The sequence below is a fragment of the Nannospalax galili genome, unplaced genomic scaffold (genome assembly GCF_000622305.1).
Source record: "Nannospalax galili isolate Female #2095 unplaced genomic scaffold, S.galili_v1.0 scaffold139, whole genome shotgun sequence".
In the NCBI taxonomy this organism is placed as follows: domain Eukaryota; kingdom Metazoa; phylum Chordata; class Mammalia; order Rodentia; family Spalacidae; genus Nannospalax; species Nannospalax galili.
Genome location: NW_008345884.1, coordinates 3,098,732 through 3,120,895, shown reverse-complemented (window position 1 = coordinate 3,120,895; position 22,164 = coordinate 3,098,732). Strand labels below are relative to the sequence as shown.

Here is a 22,164-nt window from a genome sequence, read left to right as displayed (position 1 = left end):
ATATAAAAAGTAAAATGAGGTTTACCATCTCCAGTTCACTCTTTAGTCAGGGCCAAGATGGTTTTTAAAAGACATGCCATTTCTACTGGGAATTTATTTGGAAATAATGCTAATATTGAACTATAAGAAAACATTGGAATTGTTGATAACATTTCTTGAGGCACGTATTTTATTATCAACCAACTACTCAGAACAATTTTACAGCCTGAGAGCCCACATTACACCTACAAACTTGTGCACATATATAATAGAGGTTATATTCTTCCATGCAAAGATTTACAGTAAAGCCATGAAATCCCATTTTGCTCAACATGTAAGAAAAATTGCCCATAACACTGGCACCTACAGCATCAGATGGTATTTAAAAATCTTAATATATTTACTAGAACAGTATTTATGAAATACATAAATGAATTGAATTAGAACACTGTTTTTCATAGATATTTGTGATACCATCCAAACTGTAACAAGCTAAATGGGAAATACTTGAAACGTAATAAATAGATCAAGTCTACTTAAATACAATGATTTTAAGGGATTTTCCTTACTGAGTAAATTTCCTTTTAATTCATAGTCTGAACACTAAAAATTATTACACATTTTCTGCTCCTCCCCCCTCTCTCCTATCTTTTTTCTTTTGTTGAAACAGGGATTCCTGTCCTTCAAACTGGCCTCGAACGTACTATGTAGTCAAGGAAGAACTTGGACTCCTGTTCCTCCAGACTACAACCCAAAGTGCTGCAATTGTTCTGCATGGGCATCTATTTTCTACTTTCTTGAATCTAAAATGACTTCCTTCAAGCAGTTTTCCTTATATTACAATTCTTTAGTTTTGAACATTTTAGACACATTTCTCTGTCATATCTATAGAACTGGAACTTATGATACTTTCGTATGAATTGTGAACTTAAGATGATTTTCATAATAATTGCTGAAAATTAGATTTTCCTCTCACCCCTAATTCTGCACACCATGAAGCTGATTTTGAAATAAATAAAATATGTAAATTAAGTAAATAAACACTTTTTATCTGTTAAAAAAAAAAAAAAAAACACAAACCCATGGCACCCATCCTTCCTTTACACTTCTGTGGAAACAGTCCTCTGCCTAGAATGTCCTTCCTCTCTTCTTTACCTTTGTATGCCTGCCTTTTATTTCATAGTAACTTCCTCAGAAATGCTGTCTCTTTCCCAGGCCATAGAATTCTCATCATAACACTATTATTGAACCACCTTTGTGACACCCCCAATTGTTATTTTCTATGGACTTGTGTGGGTGTTTGATCTCTGCTTGTGATGGCTACTAATGGTTGTCAACTTGACACACCTAGGAAGAAGGAACCTCAGTATCATATTGGCTTGTGGACATGTTTATGAGGTACTTTCTTGATTCCTAATTGATGCAGGCATGCCCAGCCCACTGTGGGCAGTGCCATCCTTGGGCAGGTAGGATCTGGGTTGTAGAAAAAAAGGTAACTGAGCAAGCCAGGGGAAGCAGGCCAGTAAACAGTGATACTGAAGTTTTTTTCTTCAAGGTTCTGCCTTGAGTTGATGGACTGTAATGAATGAATAAGATTAAGTAAACCGTTTCCTCTCTAAACTGCTTTTGGTCATGGTGTTTATCATAGCAACAGAAAGCAAACTAGGATGCCCCCTATGGCCCTTACCTGAGGGCTAGGTTAGGATCCTATCTGACTTGTTCTTTATCTCAGGTTCTAGCACTAAACATCTGGTAAAAGAACTGTTAAGCTATTAAGAGGTGTTATGGAGAGAAGATTTTTTTCCAAATATATAGACTGAAGACCTAACTCTCAAAATGACTATACTTGAAAATAGGACCCTTAATATTGCATGAGATCACAAGATCATAAGTGATTGATGTTCTTAGGAGAGGAAATTTGGACACACTGAGAGACAGGAGTGCAAACACAGAGGAAAGAACATATAAGGACACAGTAAAAAGACCAAGGAGTAAGACCCAGGAGAAACCAACCCCACATGTACCTGTACCTTGAACTTCCAGCACCCTATACCATGAGAAATAAATTTCTGATGTTCAACCCATACAGTCTGTGGTATGTTACACGTCCAATAAACTCAGATGATCTCTGAATTAAATAACCCATCCTTTGGCTTTCAGAGGTTGAATAGATGTCCTTGTTGTTTTAAAAACAATTCTAGCTCTGCTGCCATTCTAGAGAAGTTATTTAACTCTACAAGCCATTCTATTTCTATAAGGTGGGTATAATGAAATTTTCTCCCATCTAGAGTCAGGGTGAAGAGGAAACAAGAAGACACACAAGAAAATACTGAACACCATGGTCTTCCAACACAGAGGGCCTGGGAAAGCTCTTCTTATGTGATTGAGCTGGCTTGTCCACTAGGCTGGGATGCAACAAGGTGAAAAGTTAAAGTGCATGCTGCTCTGTCCAAGGAGCCCAGACCAAGATGGCTGCAGCGCACAACCAAGGGCTTGGCACAGCATCTTGTGATTTTTGTCTTGGTGTTTGGCCTCAGTATGGACATGTCTGCATCTACAGATCATATTCTTGAGCTCATTGTTCCAGGAAGGACTCACCCAGACCAGAAGAAAGGCAGCCCAGCCCCTGGGTACTTACCCACGTCAGCTCCACTGAGGGCTTTTCCCAGTGGCCAGGGCCTCATATCAATTCTCTTCCCATTAACAGTAAGCGACTGCACACAGCCTTGGAAGCCACGGTTTGTCCCTGTTGCTCTGACCAGCCAGTAGGCACTGGGTGCCCCACCGAGATAGAGAGGTGTCCGGAAGGTAATTTTACTGTACTGGCCCTTTAAGAAAAATGAAAACTTTATCTCTCATACACAAACACACACACACACACACACACACACACACACACAGTCCAGCAGATTGTGAGGTTGTGATGAGGGGCATGGTTAAGATGTAGGTTACAGCCCCAGGGATTCTTTTATCTGGTTTGTCTTTAAGACAAGGCCCTAATGGAAAATGAAAACCACAGATACAGGCTACCATACCTCAGTGAGCTCTGAGAGGGCAGAGGTTCCAGAAGGGGTAGTTTTGAAATGGCTGGAAAGGAAGGGGGAGGTCAAAGCCAAGCCAACCCAGAAGGCCCTGGACCAGGCCAGTATCCAAAAACAACCATTCTCTTTCCAGGCCTCACACCAATTTGCTGTGTACCTTGGATGGGTCCATGGGTTGTTCTATGCCTCAGAAGGTGGCCTGTGTGGGCTAACATCTGCCCTTTCACTGCCTCAGTTGCTTTTATTTTACATACTGTAAGAAACACTATAGGGTAAAAATTGTCCAACACATTGTGTTGTGAAATATCTTAAAATTTGCTCATGGTTATAATTCCTTTTTAAAAAGTTTTAGTGTTATGATAATGTAGGGAAATTTCTAACCCTGGACCAAACCACGATCTGGATGGTAAGTTTGGAGGCCACAAAATACAGGGCTGAACATGAGGTAGGAGAAAATTAAGGCACCTTGGTCATTATTTTTATTACAAAAATATTTTATTCATCTAGATTAAAAGATAAAAATGGGAGTTGGAGGAAGGCACAGTCCCAGAACTTATAAAATGTCCCAAATAACCCCTGACTATAATGTGTACCCTTTAAGCATTTGTTTCCAGCAAATAGGAACCCGAAACTGTTTCATCTTTTCTAATGAAGAGCTAAGAATCACCTGTTAATAGCAGACTGAACTGCACAGTACTCCCAGAAGGATCCGGAGGGCTGTTAAGTTGTTTGCCTCCACAGGACATGTTGTTTCTCTCACATAACAGAATGCTCTTTTGGCTTATTTCATTCAGATTCTCAGGAGCCACTTCTCCTTCATCCTCAGTGCTCTGATCTTGTAGCCCTATCCTGGACTTTAGGACGAAGCCTAAAGCTACATGCTTTTCCTTGGAGCATTGTATCATAGGGATGGGTGAGTTTGCCCTTGAGGTTGGCCTTTATCTTTCCTAGGTTCCCCAGGAGCCTGCAGTGACTGCCTATGTGTGTGAGTTTCCTAGATTTGCATTCCCGCAGGGGAATCTCTTAACAGTTTGAGATAACTTTGAGGATAATGTATACTCAGAAACTTGTGAGGGACCAGTTTAAAATCACCCTCCAAAGAACTGTGCCTGCCAAAGATCTAAATCTTGATGACTTCTCCTCTCCCCAGTCCCATGCCTCTTCTGCCTCACCAGTGTCCCTGTGGGGGCACTTTCCAAATACGTCCTATATACAGAACTTCACCTCAGGTCTGTTTCTGGGGAACCAGCTTAAAATAGCATTACTGTCTCCCAAGATGGCTCATTAAACAGTCCCCAGCTGTGGTCTGGCTCATACACTCAGCAAATCCCAGTACCACTAGCTTCACTCTAGCACCAGTAAAATTACATGCTTTTTGTAATTAATTACTTTGTTTATTAAAGTCATAGAATCTTGGGATTGGAAAAAAATATAAAAATTCATACAAGTTCTCATTGGTTGCTGGGTTCCATGCACATCTCTCTTAGCTTCTATGTGTTACTTTTTGAATACCCCTTGATACAGGGAACCACCAGTCCATGAGGCAGTTTGTCACACGTTGGTATGAGACAGACAGCAGGCTCTCCCATGGCTCTCCCATGGCCCTCTTAAAATGTCCTCACATCTCTTTCCCCAGGTGCTATGCCTCCATTAATGCAGACTTATGCTTTCTTTGGCTTGTTGGTGCTACCACAGAGCCCCGCTCCCCAATCTGTATTAACCTCCTGGCCTTCAACCACTCTGCTTTCAAGTTAGAAGTCTGGACCCAAGATTGAAGTTTCTTTATTTTTATCAAACTTCATTTGATCATGTTATAACATTATTCTTGGATTGTGTAACCCTGTCTTTTTTTCCTCTTTAGCAATGGACATAAGCAATCTCTCTGGATTGGAATTCACTAGATGTGAACTCTTGTTCCTTTTGATTCAAATCAATATGACTTTCTCTTTTTATTTTTAAATTAAATTTCTATTTTATGAGTGTTTGCATGTATGTAAGTGCACCATTACAGGGGCCAAAAGAGGGTGTTGTGGGATCCCCTGGAATCACAGTTATGATAGTTGTTAGCTACCATGTGGGTACTAGTAACCAAACCAGGGTCCCCTGCAAGAACAGCCAGTGCTCTTAACTGCTGAGTTGCCTCGCCAGTCCCCTCTTTTTATTTTTGGTCAGCAAGGCATAGACTTTATATACCATGCAATGTTTTGCTAGCAGCTCAGTAAGGACCAGTGGTGGGAAGGATGCTTACACACAGGCTCAAAGACTTTCTTGCTACCCTTTCCCTTGGAGAATACAGAGACTTTGCTGATTACAATTACAGGCTTAGCTCCTTAGCACGTACTAATTCAAACTGTTTATTCTAAAACATAATCCTCAAATTACCATGAGCATAACAGATATGTGAATACCTCGATGATCTGTGGAGGAATACTTTGCTGACCTGCAGAGTGACCCAAGAGTTTAATGACTTACCACCTCCTATAGTGATGCATGCCAATAAAGATAAATGGATTATTCTCATTTATGGAACCAGGTGACTCTTTCCGGCTATTTGCAAAAGCCATTTGATAACACTCTTGTTTTAAAAGCAACCTTTGTGTTTGATGCTAATGACAGGTTCTTTGCTTCCCGTGTGGGCTTTTCTTGACCTGTGGTTTAGACACCTCTGTGGAAAGTGAAAGCATCCCTGCACATATGGAGTGTGCCACACATATGTATCTAGAGCAACGTTACTCACAAGTTTAAGGCACCTCCCCAGGGGGGGAGTGAAAGACTGTTCAGAGAAGCAAAGACATGGAAGACCATACCATAGCTCTGTGATGGGCTCTAGGAAAAATCAGCCTCCCCAAAGAACCCAGAACCTTGCTCTCTGTCAAATCCTTCTTGGGTACCAGGTGAGGTGGGCAGAGTGTGGACTCATACTCACCTGGGACTGGCCAGTCACTGGGGCGCCATTATTCAACTGCAGTAGTCCACTCAGTCCGTCTCTGTATAGCATTACCGTGTGCCAAGCTCCTAGTTTGATTTTAGTCTCACTTATGATGATGGCAACCCCAGTTCCACAATTAAACCTGTGGGGAAGGAAGATTCTAGAATGAACTAGTTCATGTTTCCAGACTCCACAGTCATCACTTCCAAAATAATGCTCCTCTTTTTTGTTTTGACGCGAACACGGGCGTGCGTGTTTATGCATAGGTCAGCAGTTCAGCAGTTGACTTCCGGTGTCTTCCTCAGTTGCTCTCCACCGTACCTTTTGAGACAGGGTCTGTCACTGTGCTAGGAACCTACCACCTGGCTAGACCGGCTCAGTGAGCTCCAGGAATGTCTGTCTCTGCCACACCCCCTAGAGTTACAGATACTTGTGACCACAACTTCTTTGTGTGGGTTTTGGGGATCCAAACTCAGGCCCTCATGCTTACATTGCAGCTACTTGACTGAGTCATCTCCCTACTCCCTTTTTTTTGGTTTTGAGACAATTTTACTCTGTACCCCAGGAAAGAGGAGAAATACACTCAAATGGCTACAATATTCTGTTTCTTTTCCAACCTCCCCATGTCCCAGAGCACCCAATGGTCACTATACCTAACAAGTAAAATTTTGGTGTTTTCCTGTCAATTTGTAAATAACCATCTGCCACTGCCACACAGACTGCAGAGATTGCCTCCTGTGGGAAGCATGGTGGGCCTGTGTGTTGTGTCACCTGCAGCTCTTTCTCATGGCTTTGTCTCTCGGTCCTCACTAGTGCAAGTGGGATGGAGAGGCTTCATGGAGGGAGATGTCAGCCTCACTCAGAGCTGTGGAGCCAGAAAGCTGGTGCAAGTCAAACACTGCCTGTGCTGCTGTCTCCTCATCCTTGAGTACTGGAACCTGTGATGTTAGAACCACTGGTCCAATCCCAGTGGCTACCATCAAACATCCAGGAATCAAATTACTTAGCATGGGGTTCCACTAGGGTGCTTAAACTCTCCAACGTAACCAAAAGTAATTAAAAAAAAATTTTTATGTTTATATACGTGTGTGTGTGTGTGTGTGTGTGTGTGTGTGTGTGTGTGTGTGTGTGTGTGTGTGTGTGCTCTTTGAATGTGTGTGTGGCTAGAAGCCAATGCTGAGTATTTTCCTCTATGACTCTCCATCTTGTTTTTTGAGACATGCTCTCTCCCTGAACCCAGAGCTCACCGATTGGCTAGACGGGCTGGTCAGCAAGCTCTGAGATCTGCCTGTCTCTGCTCCCCCAGTGTTAGGGTCATAGGTCTGTGCTACCATTCCTGGCTTTTTATGTGGGTGCTGGGGATCCAAACTCAGGTCTTCATGCTTGCTCAGGAGGCACTTCTCAGCCATCTCCTCAGACCCCCAAAGTACTTTTAATGCAGAAATAAAAGAATCAGTATTGGTTGGTGTTTACTGAGTGCTTACTCCAGTAATCCTGTACAAGCACAAGTGCTCATGCAATCCCCTGCACACTTCTTTAAGGAAATGCAACTCCAGAGCTCACATCATCTGCCAAAGGTCAGGCAGTAGGAAAATGGCACCATCAGAAGACTAGCTAGGGCACCATGGGTAAAGGTAAGATGGATGCCCATCATTCATTCACAGACAGGTGCTATGTATACTTCACAGCCCTACCTTTGCCTCCCATAAAACCAGACATTAGTTAAACTTGGCTTCCGAAGTATGTGGGGGAGAAATGATCAGGGTAGAAGAGGCAAGTTAAAGGGTTCAGCCCAGGCCTGGGGGAGTCAGGGCACGGGTCAGGCCTCTGGCAGCCCTTGGGAGACTATAGTACCTTCCTGTCTTCCTAGACTGTCAGTCATCTTTGTCACAAGGAGACTAGGAGAAGACCCCATCTTCTTCCCATTATATATACCTGAGCTTCAGAAAAGAGTGGACTTCATCTCTGGCTCACTTCCATGATCCCACAGTGGGTGCTCCCCACCTATTTGCTGTTGAATGAATGAATAGGGCAAGCTTCCAGAGTTACCCTGCAATTGTGGCTCTCTAGCTCTTAAGAAGCTAGTTCCCACTCATCTGCTCACCATTCGTTCTGTGACTGGAATCTAGCTGCATGTACTGAATTGTACACATAGTGTGTGGGACTCTGGCAGGAGTTACCTGAAGTGGAGGGCCCGTCGGATGAGAGCCAGGGACATGAAGTCACCTCTCCCGTGCTCACTCTCCCCACAGTAGAGTAGCAAGCCGTCCTCTGCCTCTGCCTGTGAGTACACAAGCAAAAGCCACATGAAGCACGGCCACCTCGTCTTCCTCACAGCACCATCTGCAAACACTCATGAACATGAAATGTGAGCATTCTCCTCACACCACCCTACCATTGTAAGCACAGGGACTCCAGTGAGTTCCCACACACCTGGTCCTTTTCTTTCATATTAAACAAATGGCAGTGGGTGAATAGTACACGAGGAATGGCTCTGAGGTGAGATGAAGGCCCGTCTCTGGCCGGCTTGTGCTCGTCAATTTCCATGGTCACCGAAAAGCATTCCATTTTTAATTTGTTCTTCCTACTCTTCTTTATTCCAGCTGGGAAACTGAGTTTGCTTCTTTGCTACTATCTAGACAGTACCAACAACTCAGTGGGTAGCCATGCTGGTTATAGTAGCTGAGGACAGGCTATCTCCTAGACACACAACACTGTGGCCATCACCTCAAAGGGCTGCTGGTTTACAGACCTCCCCCCAAACCTTTTGCTTCTTCAACAATGAATCATATTACATTCAAGGTAATGGTTGAACATGGATTTTCAGATGGTTGGGGCCAGAAAGCTCCCTGTAAAGAGGATTTGGGGATGAGGACTATATTGCTGCTCCTGAAATCCAGACTTCAGAGGAGTCGCTACTGGAGCAACATTCTCCTTGGGAACCTTCTGCTAGTGACTTTCACAGTCTGTAACAATCAAACCCACCCTTCCCTAGCAGTGTACTTGAATGTTGTGAATGTGCCTCATCCCCACTGGACACTGTCACTGGTTTCAGGCCAGGCTCAATGTGTCATACTGATCCTTGTTTTGTTCTTCTTCCCCCTCCTCCCCCTCTTCCTCTGTCTTTCCTTTTGGTGTAATCAGGTAATCAATAATCACTCATCAAATGGCCAGCCTCTTACCCTGAATTCCAGAGTAATTTGAAATGCCTGATAGGAGTTCTTCAGAGGCTCAAAGGTCACATAGGAATGGCCAAAGAACTGAGGATACCGAATAAGGATATCTACAAAGAAAACCACAACAGAGCAGAATGTCATCACCCCGTTCTCCACCCGACAAATCAACACACACCATTGTCTGCATATCACCAAAACCCTTCACTGATCTGTTAAACTTAGCTTCCTTCCCACCTCCTTTCCTCTGCTTTTTATATCTACTACTCTTGGGGTGATGGAGCTTCTGGAACTCTTCAGAAGTAACTGGATTTTGGAGATCGGGTCTTGCTTTCCCAAAAAGAAATCAATGAAGTATAGCACCACTCACTTGCCAGCTGGGAGTACATGGTACACTGCTATGTGTCAGCCCTCTCAACCCCTGTGCACGTGTGTGCATGTGTATGTGTGTGTGTTTGTGTGTTTTGGCTGTAGTTTTGACAGAGATGTGATGATAGAGCTCACCTCCCTGGTGCTGTCAAGATAATCTCATGATGGCTGTTCCAAATGACTGTGCATTTGACACATAGAAACAGAGTGGCTACCTCAGAGCAGCAATGGACACTGCTTCCATTTTTCCTGGCAGAGCTAATTTACTGATAGGAAAGGGCCTATCTTATAAAAAGACTAGAAGGAACTATGCTTGCATCATGCAACTGTCCACGGGTCTCTGAGGGACCAGCCCACCCTTGTGTGCACCCTTATTCCAGAGCCTACCTTCTGAGCAGCCTTCACCTCCTTTGCCTAGGTTGCAGTGGCATCGTGAGCCCCCCCATGTGTAGTCATTGGCACAGAAGCTGTCAGCTGAGCAGAAGGTTTCATCACAAGACATGTCAAAGAGCCTTGACATCTTGGTCACACTGCCCTTCTCCTTCCACTGGGCAGGCGTGGGTGGGATAGCCACTGTTGTTGCAAGGAGAGATGCTGAGGTGGGGTGCATAGGCCTGGAACCCATCTCTGGATTAGAGAGAGATGTCATCTTGGGTTCCATCAGGAACTTCTTATTCCCAGCTTTGGTAGCAGGAAGAGGTTTAACCTAAAGTTTGAAAAGGAAAGGGCTCAGCATAAACACTGAGTGTGGCCTTTTTACTGCCATATTTGTGGTTATTGAACCCACATGCTCATTGCTAATAGTTCCAGAAACATCCTCAGGATATCAGTGGGACAAAAGTCTGACCTCAGTTTATGGATGACGAATTTGAGACTCAGAGAGTTTAAGTACCTTGCCCCGTATTGTTCAGAAAATCATTGGTAAAACTGATAGTCTATGACTTATTCTCACTACGCTATTACAAAATGCAGAGCTTTGTCAAGGTATCATTCATTTCCTTATACCATCTCATCTTACAAAATTTGCAAAGTTGTAGGTAGAGGCTGTCTAAAGAACGCCAGCCCTATTGGAACCTCCCTACTACTAATTTATGACCCCATTTGAGCTTCATAGTCAGAGGAAACAAATCTGTGATGAGAGCAAATGGGCCTTTTAAGTCTGAAGTTAAATGTCCATGGTCCATTGGCTGAGCTGCTGTGGTCAGCAGGGGAACAAAGCACTTTTTTGTAGAGTCAACAAAAGAGATGATGTTACCTCCTCAAAGGAAACATCCAGATCTAGGTCATCTTCAGATCCGTCATCATCCTCAGTGACTCCCGTGCTGGTGATGTACTGAGGTCCATAGTGGCCACTTCCTGCCTCCTCGGGGCCTTCACAAAGAAAAGTGGCACACATCCTGACACCTTATGCCTTCTTTGCCCCACCTTCCTATCTTTAAATTATTCAAATTTCAAGTTAGTATATAGAGTGTGGCATTTTCATATATTTATAGCATTATATTCTCATTCAGATTCCACCCCCCACTCCTTCCTGACAGTGGTGAGAGTCAGCATCGTTACCTCAATTGCACATCCACGACTTCCATAAAGTTTCCACCAAGTTTTATTTTCAATAAGTGCAAAGCGCACAGTCTAAGCCAGTGATAAGAATCCTCTGAGTAGCCTGCGGTTATTGTAATTAAAGTGCAAAACTTATCTCTTTCTACTTGGCACTTTGTTAATTAAGAAAAGAGAACTTTTAAAAGAAGACATTTATTAGAATCAGAATAGTCAAACCACACACTGAATGCAAAACAAATGCAGAGGTTACAGCACGATATGAAAAAAATGATAAAATGATAAACAACATACAAATTTTTGTTAGCAAATAAAAGGATGACTTTTATTTTATAAGAGCTATACTGTTTGTTTTTATAACAACATCATGACTTTTCTGCATATTATTTCTCTGATGTATCAACATGATATGGTTGGAAGTATCTCTAGTCATAGAACCCAAGCAACTGGGAGATCGGCTTGCTGATTCTGCATTGTTGAACAAGTCACTTAATCTTACTAGATCTTGGGCTTACAAAAAAGAAACCAAAGGAATGTGAGCTAGGAAGCTGGCTCAGTCACTAAAATGCCTGCCACACAAGCATGAGGATTTGAGCTTGATCTCCAGAACCCATATGAACAAGATTGGGAATAGCTGTGTCCTGGCACTGGGGAGGCAGAGACAGGTGGATTCCTGGGGCTCGCAGGCTAGCCAGCTCAATCAACTTGTTGAGCTCCAGGTTCCAGTGAGAGACACTGTCTCAGAAATCAAGATGGACAGCACCTGAAGAATGACACCCAGGGTTCTCTCTCTCTCTCTCTCTCTCTCTCTCTCTCTCTCTCTCTCTCTCTCTCTCTCACACACACACACACACACACACACACGTATATCCCTCTCACCCACACACACACACAAAAAAAAAAGGCCTTCATGGACACCCGCACTCACATGGCACTCACACACACACACACACACACACACACACACACACACACACACACGTGTATACCTCCCTCCCATACATACACAAATAAGGAATGAGATTAGATTCCATTTTGAGTTCCTTAACTTCTGTGACCCTAGAAGTCACATTGCTGACTCAGATACACTGCAGACATCTGTCATATTGGGTAATGTTTGAAAAAGAAACAACTGGAAACTTTTACATAGAAGAACATAAAAGGAGCTAGTTCAGTATAGAACTTGTATGTTTTGGGGATTGGAGCTTAATGTTCTGTATTCTAAGCTTCCAAGAAGACATGAGCCATCATCAGAATCCATCTTTGTTCCACAGGCCCCAGGGGAACTTGTCTTAACAGCTCTTGGCAACAGTGACAGAAGGATGCTTGCTCCCCATCCCTGAAGTTCCCCTTAGGAAGAGGATCTAAGAACTAACAACTGTTGGGTTCTTGTCCATTCTTTTCCATCTCTATGAGGTGAAGGAAGAGATGAAGCTGTTGGGTGGAAGCATTTAGCCCACACTTCGAACTGAGAGATGCTGATCTCTCCAAGTACCCGGGGAAGGGGAAGAACTTGGTCCTTCCTGTATCCCTTCTCCAACTCGGGAAAGCAGTGGCCTGGGCAGGTAGAATTGCCAGAAATAATCAAGATATTGCTGAGTAGGCTATCCTAGATTTTTCAAAGGGCAGAGGGGGTGCTTGCAATCCCTCTTTACTCTCAGAAAGCTTTGTCTTCTAATTCAACCTTTATCAGAAATAAGGATGCTACTGGATTCTTTGGTAATGTCATCATCTTGCCTTCCAACTGATTCTTAAAAAAGGGCAAAAAGGGAAAGGGCTATTAATTGGATCTGCTCAAAACTTCAGTGGCCACCAGAATAATCATGGTTTGGGAAAGGCCTCTGCTCTGTGTGAGGTGGTAAATTATGGGCAGAAGATGAAACATCTGCAGAAATGTTCAAAAACTAGTTGGTCAGATGGAATAACGACAGATCAGAATTATGGCTGGACTTTAAGAGTGCATTTTCCCATTTGCTGTGGACAGGACCATAAGAAAACACTCCCTCTAGGTTTTCTGTGTGCTATTTGCTAGCAATCAACTTGTTGGGAACATTTTATCAGTGATGAGGATTTTCAGAACCACACTGCATGTTTTGGGGCATGGATCTATTGTATAGTTCAGTTGCTAATATGGGCTGATAGCACAACTGGATTAAGAAATACTTGTTTCTTTGAGAAAGGATTGTCTGGCATGTCTTGAGCTTCTGAAACCTTGATGGACAGTGAAGGAAATCATGTGAAATATCCCTTAAATAAAGATTTATTCACTTTACAACAACAACAAAAACTATGGCCTGAGTCTCTTCAACGTCTTCCTATACCCTGTGTGCCTTGTCCTGCCAGTTAGAGCCTTGTCTCACATCAGTGTATCCTTCTCACCCTGCTCTGTACACACTGGTTTTACTTTCGTATTTTTGGAAACACTGTGCTTTCTTCCACTTCAAGGCCTTTGCACATGATGGTGGCTCTGTTTGGAAATCTTATCTGTCATTACCCATTCCCTTTTCTTTTTAATTCTTTAATGTCTGCTCAAAATTACTTTCTTAGAGATGTTTTCTTTGTATTCCAGTGAGGCCAGTTCCCTTCTTGGATGCTTTCATGATTCTCTCCTATAGCACCATGAACTTGCAATAACATGCTTATTTGCATGATGCTTTCACAAATAAGGTTTTCTTGCTAGATTATAAAACCCTTGAAGAAAGGTTATCTGTCAAGAAACACTCACTCTGGTCATGGTGTAGGGGCTTACAAAATGTATGGAAATAAAAAGAGTGATCTGTTGAGATGTTTTGAGCATATGAAATACATGATAGCATCATTCATCCAGGTTCTAGACAGGTAAGTCCATACACTCGAGAAACCCTAAAGAATCTGAAGCTTACAGACAATCCTCTCTGGATGTAAAGGAAATCATACTGTGGAAGTTTCCAGGACAACCACTTGTACTCAGGGCCCTCCCTGGATTCTCTTGGTGTTTCCTTTGCTATAAGTCATGTTGGCTTGGCCACTTGCTTTAAGTGAAGCCATCCTTACTATACTTTTCAAAACATGACTGAACATGGAACCCCAGACAAACACAGGCAGACCCACCACCTGTGGGGGCCTTGATGTGAATACCTCTGCTTCACATTGGAGCTATAGCTGATACTCAGCCCAATAGCAACCTCCTACTTTTGCTATAGATGATACAGAGACTAAATACTGGATTTGTGGAGCAGCCATGGAGTCTGATGGAACTCCCCTTCCTGCCACATGTTCTTAGGCTGGAACCATCACAGTGATGGTAACTGTGAAGGCTGGAACTGCAGTAGCTAATGCATGTTAAGTGAGACAGATAGAGACTGAACAACTCAATGAGACCCTATTTGGGGAATTCCTGCAACTGAGTGCAGGCCACGAAAGCAAGTCAAGAGAGCTCTGCTTGAAGCAGAAGGGTAGCCTCAACATCCAGGACCCGGATGTCCTGTAAGGATATACCAGTTTCCCTTTCTCCTTCTTCTCCCCCAGGCAATCTGCCTTTATCCTTTTGCTCAACCTGAATGAAACTGACACACAAGCCTGTGTTTCTAGGGTAGCAGGGGTGAGGCTGCTGGTCCAGGGCGGCTCTACATGCCTACCACAGTCAGCCTTGTTCTTTTTGCTCAGCATACTTCACAAAACTCTCTTACAGAGTCCAAGAACAGTTCCTGAGGCACCAGATGGTATCTACAGCCCTTTGCCACAAAACTTCTCTGATACCTTTGGACTTACAGAGTGAGCACAGGGGACATGCTGATGGCCTCCAACCCCCTGTGGGGCAATGACTTTTGAAGAACATTCACTATTCAGCGAAGCAGAAATCACCCTGCCTTGCCCTCTTCCAGTCTCCCTTTAAACACGATGGGGCTGGGGAAAGTAAGTTGTCTGTACTTGCTTCTCTATTACCCGCTGAGTTAAAAATGGTCATTTCATTTGAACATTCTGTTTGTTTGTTTGTTTGTTTGAGACAGGGTCTCCCTGTAGCCCCAGCTGGCCTGGAACTCACTACATAGACCAGGGTAGCCTTGAACTCACAGAAATCTGCCTGCCTCTGCCTCCCAAGTGCTGGGATTAAAGGCATGTGCCACCATACCCATCCATCATTTGAACATTCTTAAAAAAGAATTGTATTGACATGTGATGTGTACATAGAATAACTTATGTTTGGAAAACAGAGACATTAGTGCTCTTCTCATGAGCAGTGTAATGGAAGAAAACTGGAGTGAGCTAAGGAATACACAAGAGGCTTAAGCAAAAAGTGGATATAATAAATGTGAACAGCCATTGGAGCTTGGATTTTGAGTGCTCCCCAAAGGGCTGTGCATCAAAAGCTTGGAACCCAGACTCTGGCACTTTTGGAAGATGGTGGTCGAACCTTTAAGAGGTAGAGCCTGGTGGAGGAAGAGAGGCAGTTAGGTCACTGGGGTTATGACTTTGAAGTCCTGGCCTCTCCTGCCTTCCCCATCTCCCACAACTCTGCTTCCTGGCCATCATTCGGTGAGCAGTCTCCTAATGAAGGTTTCTACCATGATGTCCTGCCTGACCCAAGGCCCAAAGCAACAAAACCCGGCAACTATGGACTGAGACTTCTGAAAGCAAGATCCCAAATAAACCTTTCCTCCTTATATGCTGATTATGTCAGGTACATGTCACAGTACCTGAAGGCTGACTAACACTGGAACACAACAACTCTAGCTTGGAAGAAAGCAAAGAAGCAAGTGATAGGTAAAAGATTATGGGGGCAAAGGAACATTTTCTGTGAGCAGGTAATGTATGTTTATAAACCAAGATGAAGGATCCAGTAGGAGAGCAGAGTGAAAAGGGGACTGTGAGGTATGCTGACATATAAATGGTTGTGCTGACTAGCTTTAGTGTCAACTTGACTCACCTGGGTTGAGGGAGCCTCAGTTGGGGAATTGCCTTCATTGGACTGCCCTGTGGTCATGTCTGTGGGGCATCTTCTTGATTGCTGAGTGATGTGGGAGGGCCTAACCTACTGTGGGTGGTGCCGCCCCTGGGCAGTTGGGCCTGTGTTGCATAAGAAAGAAGGCTGAGCAGCGAGCAGGGGAGCAAGCCAGTAAGCAGCATTCCTTCATGGCCTGTGCTCCAGGTTCTTGCCATGAGTCCCTACCTTGGGCTCCCTGATGAACTGTGACCTGGGAGATGTAAGCTAAATAAACCCTTTCCTCCCCAAGTTGGTATAGGTCAGAGTGTTTGTCACAGCAATGAAGAAACAAACTAGGACAATGGTCTTGTTTTTAACTGGCTTCTATAAGCCAGGGCTCAGTTGACATCCTCTATTTGGAAAACAGATACCAGGACACAGAGAGTGAGTGGTAAAGAGGGGCAGATACAGCCTGCTTGTGTGGTTGGGAGGGACAAACACACGTGCCTGTGTCTACCTGGCAAGAGGACTGATGCTGTGACGTAAATGAGCAGCAGTGTCCTGGGTTTGATGTGGCTTCTGTGGGCACCCACTGTGCTTCAATTCTTTTTGGGAATTCTGATGGACAAGTTGCTCAAACCAAAGATACTATCATCCCTCCTCAGGTATCTGAGAAAGTGGTAGGAGAAAATAATTGCCAACAGAAAATCCTGCATTCAAGGAAGTGATTGTTCAATACTAAAAGTGAAACAAAGACATGATCAGAGACAGGTCATTGTTGGCAGAACTTGAAGGATTTCCTGAAAAGTATGCTTAGGAAGAGGAGGAGGAGAAGTAGGGGAAGAAGGAGAAGAAAGAATAAAATGCCAAGGGTAATAGGGAAAGAAACTTGTGAGTGAATGGACAAGTCTAAATAAGCATTAAAATATTTTTTTACTTATTTATTTTTATTTTATGTGTATGAGGTTTTTGCCTGCATGTTAAGTGCACACATTATGCAGTGTCTGCAGAGGCCAGAAGAGGGCATTAGATCCCCTTAGAACTGGAGTTATAGATAGTTGTTAGCTGTTGTGTGGGTGCTGCAAAATGAACTTGGGTCCTCTGCAAGAGCAGCCAGTGTTCTTAACCACTGAGCCGTATCTCCAATCCCCTAAACAAGTATTGTAGTTTTTAAAGTTTAATGATATGTTGTCAAATGAGGTGGAACAAAAATTCTGAAAAGTTTCATGTAAGACAAAAAGAAACTGAATTAAATGAAGCTCCTCATCCTTTTACCATCTAAGAAGAGGGTAATAGTTGTTGACTAGCTTTAGACTATGAAAGCTTGAAAGGAAACACTTTCCAAATAGTCCATAAAAGAATATATAACTTCATCCCAATTGGCAGAAATAGTAAATCATAGAAAAGAGGAAAAAAGCAGAAACAGAAATTCTCCCTTTTCAATAAATAATGGAAAAAACAGAGTAAGTTGAAAACACAAACTAAGATTGTAAAACTAAGAATGATAAAACATACCAACAATTATAACTGTAAATGTAGTGAACTTGTCATTTAAAGCAAGGCTTGTCAGAATGGATGTTTAAAATTTGAGCTACTTGGTGTTCTAGAAAATACAGAAAACATAAGACACAGGAAGATAAGAAGAGAATACAATTGCTATTCAAAATAGATAAGAGAAAGCTGGTAAACCTATCTATATTGTTATTTAGCAAGATAAACCTTAAGAGAAAAAAAAAATGATTAATGATAAAAATGGTTACTAGAGCCAGGTGTTGACCCAGCACTCGGGAGGCAGAGGCAGGTGGATCTCTGTGAGTCTGAGGCTAGCCTGGTCTCCACAGCGAATCCAGGCCAGCTAGGGCTACAGGGAGACCCTGTCTCAGAAAGGCCAAAAAGAAAAAAGAAAAAAAAGGTTACTAGGAATGAGGGAGGTGGTTCGGCGGATAAAGCACTTGGAGCACAAGCATGAGGACAGGAGTTTGAACCCCCAGCACCCACATAAAATCCAGATGGGCATGATGGCTTGCCTGTAATCCCAGTGCTTAGGGGCAAACTGGTTAGCTAGACTAGTGAAATTGGCCAGCTCCGGGTTCAGTGAGGGACCCTACCTAAGCAAATAAGATAGTGACCAAGCAAGACAACTGACATCAACCTCTGACCCTTACATTACACACACACACACACACACACACACACACACACACACACACACACACACAAGAATCCATGCAATTGAAATGCATAACACACACAACACACAAATACACATGCAAAAAGTGGTATAATTGCCAGGAGTGGTGGCACACACCTTTGATCCCAGCATAGGTAGGTGGATCTCTGTGAATTCAAGGCCAACCTGGTCTACATAGTGAGTTCCAGGACAGCTGGGGCTACAAGGGAGACCTTGTCTCAAGAAAGACCAAAAAATAAAACAAACAAAAAACCCCAGTATAATTATTAAGAGAGTTACCAGGAGTATAAAATGATTCTAAACTAATTATATATACCTAATATTGCAGTCTCTAATACATGTTAGGAAAACAAGAAAAGTATAGGGAGATATAGTAAGAGATTTTAAGAGTCTATCTCTTAGTTATTGATAGAACAAGCTGACAAATTAGTAAGGATATATAAGAGTTAAACAATAATCTTCCGGCCGGGCATGGTGGTGCATACCTTTAGTTCCAGCACTCAGAAGCAGAGGCAGGTGGATCTCTGTGAGATGTAGACTAGCCTGATCTACATAGTAAGTTCCAGGCCAGCTGGTACTACAGAAATACCTTGTCTCAAAGAGGGGGATGGTGCTGGAAAGATGACTCAATGGTTAAGAGCCCTGGATGGATGTTGTTACAGAGGACCTGGGTTAGGTTCCTAACACCCATAGGTACCTAATAACTGTCCTGAACTCTAGTTCCAGGGGATCTGACACCCTCTTCTGGCCTCTGTGAGCATTGCATGACATGGGTACACTTACATACATGTGTACAAAACACTCATATACATAAAATTTAAAGGATATCCAAAGAAATAAACAGAAACAAAGAAAAAAATTTAAAAATTTTCTTTCACTTACCTAGGTCTGGGGAGATGGGTCAGTGGGTAGAGTGCTTGGTACATAAGCATGAGGACTTGGATTCAGATCCTCAGAACTCACATAAAATCCAGGCATGGCTGCACACCTCTGTAATACCAGCCTAGGGGCATGGGGGAGGGGCACAGACTAGAGCTCCATGTTCAGCAGAGACCATGTCTCAGGGTTAAAAAAAGGTGGATATTAAAAAAAAAAAAATAGCCAGGTGGTGGTGCATGCCTTTAATCCCAGCATTTGGGAGGCAGAGGCAGGCAGATCTTTGTGAGGCCAGCCTGGTCTACGTAGTAAGTTCCAGGACAGCTGGGGCTACAGGGAGACCCTGTCTCAAAAGGACAAAAAAAAAAAATGGTGGAGATTGAGAAAGATATCTGACATTCACTTTTGATCTCCACACATGTCTGTGTGGACAAGTACACCTACAAACATATGTGTACACATAACAAAAACACATTCCACACACATATACCATATACATACTACATACACAATCACAAATATACACACCACATATGCATATACAAACATCACATACACACAAACGTACATCACATGCATGCACATAGCACACACACGTAGACATAGACATACGTATACATATACCACAAACACATACATATACACACCACACACACATATATATACACACACAGACATAACACACACGTAACACCATATACACACATAACACACAGATGTAACAAATACCATGCACAGATTTAAACAGATTGGCACTGGCCTGGCAAGAGATGCCCACTGGTGCAATAGTGGCACAAATGTTAAGGGAGTAACCAACCACTTTACGATTAGATTTATGACCTGACAATGCTACCAGGCCAAGGAACCTGAGGCTACCCTGGCCATGAGCCGTAGGGGAGAGCCCATTAGTATTATTCTGCTAAGTAGACGTAGTATTAAACTGCCTCCTAGTGACTTATTATTATACCCATTTAATGCATCTCTCAATTCTCACCAGAGAAGGTTCTTTATGTGGCAGATGGTGATTAATACAGAGACTCACAACTGGCCAACATGCAGAGAATAAGAGGCTACAGAATACTTATCCCTGACTAGGACACCTATATCAAACTTCTGCCTCCCAACGCTCAGGGATCATTGCAGAAGAGGGGGTGGAACCATTGTAAGAACGAGAGGTGGTGGATGGCTACAAGGAAACAGTTTTCTAGACAGCTGGGCCGTTTCTCATACGAAATCACAGCAATGGTGACAGCATGCACAAGTACCATGTAAACTCAAGCCAGACAAAATCCCAGCATAGAAATGGGGAAGTGGTAAGAAACTGATGGCTGCTGGGAAGGGGTGAGTCAACTTATTTAAGGGTGAGACTCTTTGTAGGTTGACCAGGCTCCAGTGGATGGACTCACACTATAGAGACATCTGAATATATATATATATATATATATATATATGTATATGTAGGGGAGATAGATAGGGGCATGCCTAAATATGAATAAAATATGTTGCAAGAAATCCACAAAAATTCAATTTAAAAAGTTTAAAGAAACTATAGAGGATGTTTATGGACAAAATTATTAAATTATACTGAAAGACTTTGAAGAAAATCCAAATGTGATGTTGTGTGGTCATGGTTTGAATGATTCTGTATCATAAGGATGTCAGTTCTGGGGCTGGAGAGATGGCTCAGTTATTAAGAGTATTGGCTGCTCTGGGCATGGTGGTGCACACCTTTAATCCCAGCACTTGGGGGCCAGAGGCAGGTGGATCTCTGTGAGTTCGGGGCCAGCCTAGTCTACATCAGTAAATACAGGCCAGATGCAGCTACAGGGAGACCTTGTCTCAAAAAGATCCAACCCCCCTCCTCCCCCCAAAAAAAAACCCAAGAGTATTGGCTGCTATTGCAGAGGACCCAGGTTTGGTTCTCAGCACCCACATGGTGGCTAACAGCTGTCTGTAACTACAGTTCCAAGGGAACTCAGCACCCTCTTCTGACCTCTGTAGGCATGGCATGACACAGGCACACTTACATATATACAGGCAATACACTCATATACACATAATAAAAATAATAAATAGAATATTTTAGAAAGATGTCAGTTCCTTCAAAAGTAATATAACTTCAATATAAGTCTAACTTTAAAAATTCAATGAAATTCTGAGTTTTAAAATTTTGACAGTGCTTTTCATGATATTGAAGCAGTGATTCTGAAATGTCTACTAAACAGCAAAGGTTCAAGAAAAGAAATAAATTTGAAGAACAAGGGAGACTGAATTCACAAAGATGTAGAAATTAAGATGTGTGTATTGAAGGAAGGATAAAGGAGTTGACAGAAGACAGAAACAGTCAGAAATGTATGCTGATACAGAAAGATGATACTATAAATTAAGGTAGGAGATGAGCAATTCAATAATTTGTGCTTGATGAAATTTGGAAAAAATATTCAAATAGGTTCTCCATACCTAAAAATAAATCCTAGGTAGATTAAGGCTTTAAGCATTAAAAAGAGAAGTTTTTAGGGCTCAGCAGTTCAGAGCACTTACTCCTCTTGCAGAGGACCTGGGTTCAGTTCCCAGTACCCACACGATAGGTCACACCCATTTGTAACTCCAGTTTCAGGAGATCTGGCCTCCATAAGCATAAGGCATCCACATGGTACATATACATACATGCAAGCAAAACACTTGTATATATAAATAAAACTTTCAAAAAAGAAAATATATTTAAAACCTTTTAAAATATAATATAGGCTATTACCTAACAACCTTGGAAAAAGAAAACAAAAAAAAATATTAGGAAGCCTAAGTCATACAAGAAATCAATATGTATGTATTTAGTAGTAAATATAATATTTATAACACATTATATTTTTGGCTAATGACTAGTCTTTATATATTTAATGTTTATTAGATATATTAATAATCATGTACTGAATATATAATTGATATACAGATATATATAAATGAAAATGGATATATAGTAAATTCATAAAATAACTAATAAAACTATAAAATTAATGCTTAACCTTATTAGAAATGGGGACGGCAAATCAAAACAAGAACACTATATCATTCATTTTATATTCACTACAATAATCATATTTTAAAATCTAATAATACCAAGTATTAATAGGGATGTAGAGTGAAGA

The 22,164-nt window shown here is 42.4% G+C and overlaps 1 protein-coding gene and 1 non-coding gene across 3 annotated transcripts in view; one reads left to right on the top strand and one right to left on the bottom strand.

The window, feature by feature from the left end:
• Egflam (EGF like, fibronectin type III and laminin G domains) overlaps nucleotides 1-22,164 on the bottom strand; it is a 219,008-nt gene that overhangs the window by 47,339 nt on the left and 149,505 nt on the right. For both annotated transcript variants that reach the window (XM_017800331.2, XM_029567804.1), the window contains exons 7-12: nucleotides 10,747-10,862; nucleotides 9,879-10,197; nucleotides 9,132-9,232; nucleotides 8,130-8,230; nucleotides 5,947-6,091; nucleotides 2,618-2,807 (exon numbers count right to left, since the gene is read on the bottom strand). In XM_017800331.2, the coding sequence (XP_017655820.1) occupies nucleotides 2,618-2,807; nucleotides 5,947-6,091; nucleotides 8,130-8,230; nucleotides 9,132-9,232; nucleotides 9,879-10,197; nucleotides 10,747-10,862 (972 nt within the window). The remainder of the gene's footprint in view (nucleotides 1-2,617; nucleotides 2,808-5,946; nucleotides 6,092-8,129; nucleotides 8,231-9,131; nucleotides 9,233-9,878; nucleotides 10,198-10,746; nucleotides 10,863-22,164) is intronic.
• Nucleotides 12,984-13,103, top strand: LOC115071890. Its single transcript, XR_003850949.1, has one exon. It is a non-coding gene; the product is annotated as a small nucleolar RNA SNORA32 (small nucleolar RNA).